This window comes from Nomascus leucogenys, chromosome 5 (genome assembly GCF_006542625.1).
Source record: "Nomascus leucogenys isolate Asia chromosome 5, Asia_NLE_v1, whole genome shotgun sequence".
Taxonomy (NCBI): Eukaryota; Metazoa; Chordata; class Mammalia; order Primates; family Hylobatidae; genus Nomascus; species Nomascus leucogenys.
In genome coordinates, this window is record NC_044385.1 from 67,224,941 (window position 1) to 67,236,669 (window position 11,729).

The 11,729-nt window shown below is 35.7% G+C and overlaps 1 protein-coding gene across 2 annotated transcripts in view; it reads right to left on the reverse strand.

Moving 5' to 3' along the window:
* Positions 1-11,729, reverse strand: part of ELF1 (E74 like ETS transcription factor 1) — an 82,663-nt gene that overhangs the window by 40,389 nt on the left and 30,545 nt on the right. Inside the window, exons 1-2 of one of the 2 annotated variants that reach the window (XM_030813308.1) lie at positions 5,987-6,067; positions 5,115-5,415 (exon numbers count right to left, since the gene is read on the reverse strand). In XM_030813308.1, the coding sequence (XP_030669168.1) occupies positions 5,115-5,186 (72 nt within the window). In that variant the 5' untranslated portion in view covers positions 5,187-5,415; positions 5,987-6,067. Of the gene's footprint in view, positions 1-5,114; positions 5,416-5,986; positions 6,068-11,729 lie in introns of those variants that run through there. The other variant, XM_030813307.1, reaches the window with a different exon arrangement.

Here is an 11,729-nt window from a genome sequence, read left to right on the forward strand (position 1 = left end):
CTTTAACCTCCAAGAATTAGCAGTCGGAGGAAGCCAATTTACACCCTAGAGAGGAAAGTGCTAAGACTACCTTCTTATATTGCAATGAGATTCTATAAAAATTTGTTGTTCCACATGTTCATTTTTTCCATGTCACCAAACTTCTCTCTAGTGACTTAAGTCTATTAAACATAAATATGATTTGCCAGAAATTCTACTTTTAAAACCAATGACTGAAAAAAAAATACAGTGTTTTTTTCATATAATATGTCAAAATTATAAAGCATTAAACTATACTGGCTGTTCTTCATTAAATTAACTCCTGGAACATCAAGTAAATAGGTTTCCTTCTCTTTAGAAACTTGTATCCATAGACTTCTGCTTGCTTCTTCTTCTCATAACATTCACCATGCTAACACGCTTGTTAAGATCAAACCAAAGCACGATTGCATAAAGGGATATTGCACTCAATACTGATGGGGTTGCTCTCCCACAGAAGTGCTTCATTCTCAGCTACAAATATTCCCAGTTTAGAACAGACAGCAAGAACAGAGTTTTAAATTGTCAGCATCAACAGCATTAATATTTCCTTTCCAACACCCCCGCCATGACCCCTGCCATCTCCACTCAAGAGTGCCAAGCAATTCTGTAAAATATGAACTGAATAAGGGAAGATAATCAAAATGCTGGCAACTCTATTAATAGTGTCAGTTTCTTTAGACTAATATATATTTATAACCTAGACCATAACGGAAAACAAAAAATATATTCTAATCTGGTGTCTTCAGTGATTTTATAAACAGCCAAAACGGAATACATTATTTTAAAAGTCATAAATACTTTTTAACTTTAAAAAGTTAAAATCCCAATGGTGTTTTAATGTAGCTTAACAAGCTAACTCTAAAATTCATTCAAAATCCTATTCCAATTTGGGGGGAGGAGGATATCCTATCGGATATCAAATCTATAAAATGATTCTAATGAAAACAATGTGATACTGGCACAATATAAACACAGTTCAATGAAGTAGAATACACTAGGAAGTTCAAAACTGAAGCCTGTACATATGGTAATTTAGTATTAACAAAGGTGGCAGTTTAAGTGTGAAAAACATAAAACATTCAATCAATGTTCCGTGAAGGGCTACTAACACCACTATTTGTGGGAGTGGGGGAAGAATCTTCAAATCATGAATACCTCACATCATACAAAAATAAACTGCAGATGGACTGAGGAGCCAAACCTGTGAAAGATACTAGAAGAAAATATAGGCCAGGGGCAGTGGCTCATGCCTGAAATCCCAGCACTTTGGGAGGCCGAGGCAGGCAGATCCCGAGGTCAAGAGATGGAGACCATCCTGGGCAACATGGTGAAAGCCTGTCTTTACTAAAAATACAAAAATTAGCTGGGTGTGGTGGCGCGTGTCTGTAGTCCCAGCTACTTGGGAAGCTGAGGCAGGAGAATTGCTTGAACCTGGGAGGCGGAGGTTGCAGTGAGTCGAGATCATGCCACGGCACTCCAGCCTGGGTGAAGAGGCGAGACTCAGTCTCAAAAAAAAAAAAAAAAGAAAGAAAGAAAAGAAAATGTAAAGAGAGTATATACTAATTTTAGGAGTGACAGGAGTGAAGAAAGCTTTCCTAAGCAGAAGGCAAGAAAAGCCCCAAAACTAATATTATTAATTTGTAATACTGATGTATTTTATTAAAAACATTTAAAATTTCTTTAGCTCACAAGATATCACATTGTTAAAAGACAATACTAGACTGGGAGAAAATACCAATGATTCTAATGTAATGACTATAATATTTAAAGAATTCCCACTGGGCAAAAGGATATATTAAGTAAATCAAAGAAAACTCTGACAATAAATAAAATTTACAAGTAAACCACTTCACCACTAGTAGTCAAGGAAACGCAAATTAAAATAGTAAAATGTCACTTCCACCCTAAAGACTGGCCAAAAAAAAAAAAAAAAGGACTTCTATTGATAATGGTTTGGGAAATACACTATTAGTAGTAGTAGAAATTAACACAGCTCCTCTTCACCCCCGCAACTTTCATTTTAGATTCAGGGGGTATATGTGCAGGTTTGTTACATGAGTATATTGCTTGTTACATGGGTGAGGCTGAGATTTGAGGTATGATTGATCCTATCACCCAGGCAGTGAGCACAGCACCCAATAGTTTTTCAACCCTTGCCTGCTTCCTTCCTTCCCCCATCTAGTAGTCCCCAGTGTCTATTTCCATCTTTACGTCCACGTAACACAGCCTTTTAAAAGAATTATTTGTATTTATATTTTTAGTAAGCTCAGTAATTCTGTTTTTAATAACCCTACAGATATAATCACATAAGTGTACAAAGATACACTACACACACACACACACACACACGTAATGACAAAATTATAGTGCTCAGTAAATATTACCTATGAGCCAGACATAGTTCTAAAAGCTTTAGAAACATCAACTCATTTAATTCTCACAGGAATCCTATAATTTAGGTTCTATTATTTTCATCCCTATTTTGCAGATGAGGAAACCAAGGCACAGAAAGATTGAGTAACTTGCCCAAAGTCACAGAGATAATAAGCAGCAGAGCCAAGATTCAACCCAGGCATTTCAACTTGAGTACCTGAGCTCTTAACCACCACCACTACTAGGTAGATCTACTGCCTTCCAAACAATGATGTTCACTGCAATATTGTACATCATAGCAAAACGCTGATAACAGCCATGATCAGGAACTGTAAAATAAATAATGGGCTGCTCATGATGTAAAATAGTAAATGATGTAGAATCAACATACACACAAGTATTTATAATACATTAAGTGAAAACAAATGAGACACAAAAAAGATTTAGCATAACTTCATTTGTGTCTTAAAAGCAACCTCTGTATGCAGTTTTGTATATATATATGTTCATTTGTTCAGACATTTTTCTAAAAAATTACACACAAAATATTAATACTTAATACTAGTTTCTTCTTGGAAGGAAAATAAGATTAGGAGTAAGGGTGAAGAGAGATTTTTCACTAGTTATTTTATGTATCTTTGTATTAGGTGACTTCTTTTATTAATACAAATGGCACGTTATTGCTTTTCCATTAAAAACAAATTAACCTAATAAGCAAACAGGGAGGTAGAGCCCCAGGTTAGGTAAGATGCTAATATCACCAACAGCACTGGATCTACCCTCCTGCAAAGCAGTTACATTTGCTAAGCTGATGGCCACAGACTGAAGACACCAAAACTCACCAAGAGTTGTAAACATTTTGATGCTGATTGTAACACAGTAAGACTGGCACACATTATTGCAAGAATATATAAAACATCATTAATGAGAATCAAACCGGCTGAGTTCAAATTGTGGCTCTACTATTTACTGGCTGTGTGATTCCAGGAAAGTGACTTAACCTCTTGATATCTCAATTTCCTCATTATAAAATGGGTATTAGTATTTACCTTACATGGTTAATACTTATAAAATCCTTATAATACCTGTACAAAATATAGATTCATTTTGTTAGACAAAAATAAATAACTTAAGAAAATACATATATGTACATGCTGATGTTAAGCTAACAGTACCATCTCCCTTTCCAAAAACATAAATAACCTCTGCAAAACAAACTAAGTATATCATACATAGTAAGTGTATAATTGTTGTTTTGCAAAACCTTTTTTTAGGCTATGTAGACACATGTATGAATATGGTACCATAAAATGTAAAATTCACTTCTCTCATGTTCCAAAGAGTGTCAAATCCACTATAACTAGAGCATATTAGTCAGTGGCTTAGGGCTTTGTCCTCTGCTGCTACATCCCAAGATCAAACCTCACCACATCAAGCCTAGCATCTGTAACAGCATCTTTCATTTAAAAGCGCTGCATAGTAAACACACTGTTTCAAACCTTAATATACACACAAACATCCTGTCTTAAACCAAATTCAAAACACCTTTCTTCCTAAAATATCTTTTCTATTGTCTCTAGATTAAATCCATATCACTATTAATATATTTTTAATCAAGACCAAGCAATTCCCTCTGAACCTTTTATCCTCCCTAGTCAAAGCTCATCCTGATATTAAGGCAACTTAATCCAAATCCTCACCTTTTGTAGGTTTATTTATAAACTTCTTGTTCTGCCACTTCAATGGACAACACAGCTAAAAAAATTTTAATTTTATAAAAATCATTAAATTCACTCTACCAAAAGTAAGAATTTTATTATTTGTAGTAACTATGTTTCCAGAATAAAGGCATTACATATTATAATTGGCCTATTAAAATTAGGTGTTTAGCATTAGGCTTATTTCAGTAATAAATCAACTTTAGGTTGGTTCTCAAAATATTTTTCTTAGTACCCTGTCTGAGTCTCTCCAACACGTACACTATTTCTCCCATATCATGTCTTACATTCCCTATGTAACTTGTTTAAAATGAAGTTAATTGTAAAGTCCCAAGAAACTCTAGCCTCGTTCCAGTTCTTTTGTGTGTGTGTGTGTTGTGGGGAGGGGGGAAGGAGACTAAAATTAATCTTAGATCCTTTACTCAGTATCTCCTAGATCTTTTTTATATACTGAAAACAGTAATTTGCACATCTTATATAAATTCACTGAAAGCCGATTTAGAAATTCTTCAGTTCAATCCCCTCATTCTGCAGATGATGAAATCTAGATCTAGAGAAGTTAAGTAACTTCCTCAGAGTCACATGCTTTGGACTGAAATGATGTATGATTATGGGACTGCTAACGTTGTCTCATCTACTTGAAGAAGTAGCCCACAATTACAAACATTAATTAACCACATACATTAAAAGGCAGTATATTCTCTAGAACTTTTCAAAGTACTTAAAAATAATTACTTAAGGCATTTAGTGTTGTCTCATTTTACCAAAAAACAAGGTGAATCCCAAAGGTATTACTTCCTTGTTACCATATCAAAGCTAAGCATAAGACTTATTCTTAACTGGTGCTTAAAACATAGTATCATGATTCCTCCAAATATTTCATTATAAATTTTTACTTTTAATAAAGTTTCTCTCATTGTCTTTTAAAGGAAATAATTTTCTGATATGAATAGAAAAACCATAATAAAGTCATTAAAATGAAATTTTCTCTGGATCTCATACCTGTCGTTCATCCTCCATGACGTTACTAGCAAATTCAAATACTAGGTCGTTCTGTTGGACAACAGCAGCCATAATAAAGCATTCCCCTTAGATCCACATGAGAAAAACTCCAAACAGATTCATGTATCAGGCAGCAAAATCCAGTGACTGATTTGGGTAAAAAACCCTCAGCTCTGTCTGTGGAGTAATTATATACCCAAGTTTTCTTTAGGGAGGGTGCTTCAGTTTTCCTGGTTCATTGATATTCTAGTCAAATTGAGACAATTTTTTCTGAAATTTTTCTTCTCTCAAGCTTCTTGGCCTAAAAAACAAAAGCTTAGATTAGTTATGAAAAAGCAATCACTCACTTAGGATATAATAACTGATACAGAGGGCAGTATCGCCAAAGCATTTTTTTATTATTAATGTTTTTAAATAAAATCGACACGACTAATGAACATACGCTCTTTTTAAAAAGTTACATATTTTCTTTGAAGAGTTTGCTCCTGCTAAGATCATCTGTCACTACTGAAAATTATGCCTCTCTCCCCCACTCTCCAGTTAAACTACTGTTTAAGTACTCAATATTAAAAAAAAAAAGGTCAAAAAATCCCAGCAATAATGAGGGTTGTAATCGCAGTAAAGGATATATAAACAATTTCCTTCTTTTCACCAACTCAGCAAAGCACATACATAGAAACTGCTACCCAATGAGTAATTTCATAACGTATATATTTTCACCTTTAAGAGGATTTATATAAGGATTTAAAATCAAATACATTTAAAGTTTAGTAAGAACTATTTTTAAATCTTTTAAAAATAAGCAGAAATTAAAGCCCGCTCTTTCTGTTCTTTAAAAAGTCTTCTGATAAGTAAAATGTTTTAAAAATTACCATGCTTAAGCCTGTCTTCAGTGGCTTCTTTTTTAATGCACTGAAATGTATCCTTATCTCTAGCATAGGCTTGCAAGCAACAGGAAGGAAACAGCGCTTGACCACGTCATGGCAAATTAGAACATGCAAAGAACTGCACTTTACAATAGTAGAAAAACAGAAACGCAACTTAGTAGTGAAAACAATTTCACAGGGTAGGGACAAAGGCTTTTAAAATGTCTGCCAAAGATGTTTGCCTATTTAAAAAAAAAGTTATCAATACTAACAAAAGGAAAAAATTCTTTAGGTGTTTATCACAATCTTACTACATTTTCATCAAATGATTATGATCATAAATGTGGCCTGAAAAGAAAGATACAAAAATAATCACATTAAATAACGTCTAGTTCTTTGAATTAGCATTTACAGTTTTAATACAAACACTTTAAAAAAGAAGTTGACTCCAAGGAAAGGATGGCCAGTAATTTCCTAATAATTTTAAAGAGACAAGTCTGGGGATGAAGCTGACCTAGTGAATCAGTTTCCCTGAAAACGTAAATCCAGCTAGTATGTGCCAGCCAAATCACTTAATCGGTTTCCTAATTTCTGTAAAGCCAAGCCCCTATGTGTTCTGGGCGTTAGGGGTCATCATGGATGACTGTGATTTTCCTAGCAAGAACTCAAAATAAAATAAGAATTAAGAATCCAATTCAGACAATATTTCTACTCACTACACTAAATTCCAACCCAGCAAATTTCCCATTCTCATCCACTCCCTTTTAACAGGAAGTTTAACTCTAACACTGGGAAAGTATTTTTAGCACATTCAGGTGGTTTTTGAGCAATGTACCATACCTAGAAGAGGGAAAAAAAAGTGTTTTGATATAAATTGATCACAGATAGATACATTTGGCCTTGTACTTATTATTATTTATAATACCTTTTTCCTTAAATTATTATCCAACCCAATTCCTCTATAGTAGACCTGCCTTATGTTCCTCCACACAAACTATTCAATCTTGCCTCTTTTCTCAACTTCTGTTATTTCCCATGCCTGCAACACACCCATCTTCTACTTGCCAGCATTCAATCCCATCTTTTCCATTCAATGCTCAAGCCCCATTTATTTCACAAAGCCTCCCAACATCTATGCCTCAAACTACAAGGACTGCTCCCTTCAAAAACACAGCAATTACTGCCTGTAGAACCAATTTACCATGAATTGTAGTACATTGTCTTACATTTGAAAACTGTGTCCCCTTAATTCAACTGAATACATGTTTGAGTACCAATTATTTGCAAGGCAATGTGCCAGGCACCAAGACAACTGAAGCAAAACCTCTTCTGGGGAAATAACCATTGTCTAAAATTTCTTCTGTACCTCCCAAACCTGTGTGCCCACAGTGATGACAAAAAGGATTATACTGATGACAAATAACTGTTTTAAATATCTTATCAGGCCAGGCACGGTGGCTTACACCTGTAACACCAGCATTTTAGGAGGCTAGTGGGGAAGGAGTCACTTGAGACTGCAAGTTCAAGACCAGCTGGGGCAACATAGCAAGACCTCGTCTTTACAAAAAATAAAAAATTAGCTGGCTGTGTTGGTGTGTGTGCATTTGTGATCCTAGCTACTCAGGAGGCTGAGGCAGGAGGATCACTTGAGCCCAGGAGTTCAAGGCCATAGTGAGCCATGACTGCCACTGTACTCCAGCTTGCATTACAGAATGAGACTCTGTGTTCAATAAATAAATATCATTAGATATTTAAGCTATTTCTACAAATATCCTTTATTTAAAAAAGAATAACTGACGTACTCCTGATAAAGAGGAAACTATTATCATAAGTTTGAAAAACCAGAGTAAGAAAATATAACCAGAATCAAGGATGTTTGCTGATACAGAAGTTTCTCTGTGAAAGATTAGGTTCCAGAAGGCTATTTCAAAACCCATTTGTTCATAAATGCAAAATGACATTGTGCCAATGGCCAGTGTGAATACGTCTAGGTAAATTTAAGTTTCACTTTCTTTTCCACTGCTATCATGTACCTTTTCGTACCAGCACTTCCACACTGCTACTGTGCTTTAACAGTTGTCTTTCAGAAATCTAAAAAATCAGGATAAGCAATCAACATACCCACACCTTATGTACATACTAACAACTAATAGTAATAAATCAAAACTGAAATGGCTCCCCACAATCACTAAGCCACTTATTGCGGCAGAAAAAGACACTTTTGCTCTGGCATGTAGCTTTTGCTTATTTCTATAAGAAGTCCATAAACTGAAAATGTGTAAGTAAAGAAAAGCATTTTACTGGCTTAATCATGCCTTTGATTCTCTGTCAAGAATCTTTCCTGCTCCTCTTCCTCTCCCCTGTGTACTTATATACCCTTCCGCATCAAGGTGATTCTTGAGAATACATTTTCTGATACCTGATCCAGAGGGAGCACCTGTAGATATCAAAGATTCTTATAAGCTTTGATTACAAAGCCCAGGTATCTTACAATTTTTTCAGTAATAGACAAGACTGAAGATCTAAATCAATGATTCCATTCTTAATTAGTAAATTGGGGTGGTCAAATTCTTACAGTCCACAAGCAAAACAGAACTAAAACTAGAATTCTTGTTTCCTGAATAAGGACTCTCTCTAAAACTGTAATATACAGCTAGGCCTCTAAAATCCACCGAAGTCCTTTCTGCTATAACAGTTTATAACACAGATTAAGTAAATGCATATGTCAAAATTTTTTTAAATCTCCATCTCTAGGTTCAGCTTCTGAGCTCCAAATCCAGTCACTAAACTATCAGACAAGTCTACATCAGTGCCCCTTGAAGTCAGTGTGTAAAAAACATGTCCAAAACTAAATGCATCATCTAATTCTTCAAATACGCTCTTAGATGGAAAAAAAATATGGGCACTCAGATTAGAAAAAAGGCTTCTGTTCTAACCTAACAAATTGAAAGGTCCTCAGTAAATTTAAAACTTGTTTAAATTTACCCATCCTTAATTATCTATTATAGTCAGGAAGCACTCTGCTGTATTAATAGTTCTCAAACATGTTTTTTTCAAAGTGTCAGTCTTTATAAAGTAACAAGAAAAAACATAAGTGAAACTATTTCTTCATCACACAGACATAAGCAGTCAACTTATTTGCAGTTTTCAGAGGGCATTCAGGCAGACATCTACCAGATAATAAAAAATCTTAGGCTGGCTCAGATGTCTCTTAATTGGGTGAGGACCATATTCTTATTGTCCAAGGAGACATGCCACAGGAATACTCAGCAACAAGGTTCCTAACCTCTCATCCCCAAAATAAGCTTTGGAGTTAAAGTAAAATAGTAACACAAAGTTCAGAGAACAGGCTCTGGAGTCAGACCGACTGGGTGCCAATCTTCCGCAGTGTGACCTTGGACAAGTTACTTGCTTGGTGTCTCTGTCTCCTCTTTCCATAAAACAGGTATCAGTCTCAAGTTTCCTCCTTCTGTAAAACGGGTAAAGTAAGTAATACCAAAACCTAGAGTTGTTATGTAGATGCAAAAATGCATGTGCAGAATACTTGGCACATAACATGCACTGAATTAACATTAGCTTCTTTAGCGCTGTTAAGTATATGCAAGAAATATGTAACAGGTGCATGCTAGGTAACTAATAATTCCTTAAGTCTCATTTCTGTACTCCCTGGAAGTCTCCATTACCATAGCTATTTGCTAGACTCCAGAAAAAGAACATTATAGCCCATTATCAACAAAACTGTAATTCTATTCCAGTGCTTAAAAGTTTGGCGTCTTTTTAACAAATCCTGTTGCTTCAAGGCTAGGACTTCACTCTGTCTGGCAAGCTTCCCTAACACAGTCCCATTATGCCTCATTCCAAACAAAATGACTTCACTGATGGTAAACACAAAACCCTCAGCCACACTACTAGCTACTATAAACAATTCAAATGGTTACTTGTTTAATTTATTATAGAAGATTTCAGGTACTAAAAAAACATGATAGTCAAAACTGATCACTGATTGAATGTAAATTTAAGATTCCTTCAGAAAGGTTTTTAGACACAAGGATATTAAACCCATGAATTCATAAATATATTTTTAGAAAATCATTGCTCTCCTTTTTTTTTTTTTTTTTTTTGAGACGGAGTCTTGCTCTGTTGCCCAGGCTGGAGTGCAGTGGCGCCATCTCGGCTCACTGCAAGCTCCGCCTCCTGGGTTCACGCCATTCTTCTGCCTCAGCCTCCTGAGTAGCTGGGACTACAGGCGCCCGCCACCACGCCCGGCTAATTTTTTGTATTTTTTAGTAGAGACGGGGTTTCACTGTGTTAGCCAGGATGGTCTCGATCTCCTGACCTCGTGATCCACCCGCCTCGGCCTCCCAAAGGAGGGATTACAGGCGTGAGCCACAGCACCCAGCCGAAAATCACTGCTCTCCTTTTAAGTTACTATGGTACCGTTTATGGTGAAAATTAATAAATAGTTCGGTGCCGTGACTCACGCCTGTATCCCAGCACTTTGGGAGGCCGAGGCGGGTAATTACCTGAGGTCAGGAGTTCGAGACCAGCCTGAACAACATGGTGAAACCCCATCCCTACCAAAAATACAAAAAAATTAGCCAGGCATAGTGGTGAGCGCCTGTAATCCCAACTACTTGGGAGACTGAGGCAGGAGAATTGCTTGAATCCAGGAGGTGGAAGCTGTGGTGAGCCGAGGCGCACCACCGTACTCTAGCCTGGGCAACAGAGCAAGACTCCGTCTCAAAAAAAAAAACAGAAAGAAAATTAATATATAAAGAGAATCAAACAAGCAAAAAGGTTTTAGATCAGACAATTCTGGGATAAAGAAGGTGAAATATACCAGCTTAAAGCAATGACATGGTTGAATGACTTCTCTAATAAAGTATGTAATTCAGACTGTGTCTGTTTATGTACATATGGCATATTTGTAGGTTGGCAGTAACTAAAAAACTGGAATGCTATAGTAACTCTAGACACCAAGTAACTGAACAGAAAGAACTTTCACAAGATGTGGTAACCTAATAAAGGGCTCTTTTCAATATATACAGTCATATATATAGTCATGATAAGAAATGCAATACTTGGAAAAACCATTGAAAAAATATTAACAGAAATGAAAGAAAACAGAGTAAGAAAGTGAGAGAAAAGAAGTGAAGTTATACAAAGTAGAAATGAGAAGCAAGCAATAAACCCATAATCTGTAATGACTGAATTCCTGTGTGATGGACCATAGTTTGGCCTTTTAAAAAATCTGTTTTCTATTATAATATGGTAGAAGGCTCTATATTAGCTCCCAGCAGAAATGAAGTCAGTGGTATGAAGATAAATTGCACACAGTCTTCCAAAGGTTGCCAATTCTCAATCTAAAAAGTGTGAAATCACAGGATATTAGAGCTGAAAAAGATCTAAGGATTACCTAGGACAACATATTCACCAAAAAGATAAAGAATTTAGGCCTAGAGCATTCTGATGTGTCCAAGGACACACAGCCAGTTAGTGGCAAAGAAAGCAAGAAAAGCTCAGATTTCCTACTGGTACCTTTGTATGTATATTAATAGAACTTCATTAATATTTTTCCCTTAGCAGAATATCTGGAAAAATAAGAAATCCCCTAGACAAATACCTAGCAAAAGTACCTTACCATACCCCAGTACAACTGTCAATTAAAATGCTTTTATATATTATGCTATCTCTTGATATTTGGGATAAATCATTTTCAATCATATTTTTAACTGAAACAACTGGCTCA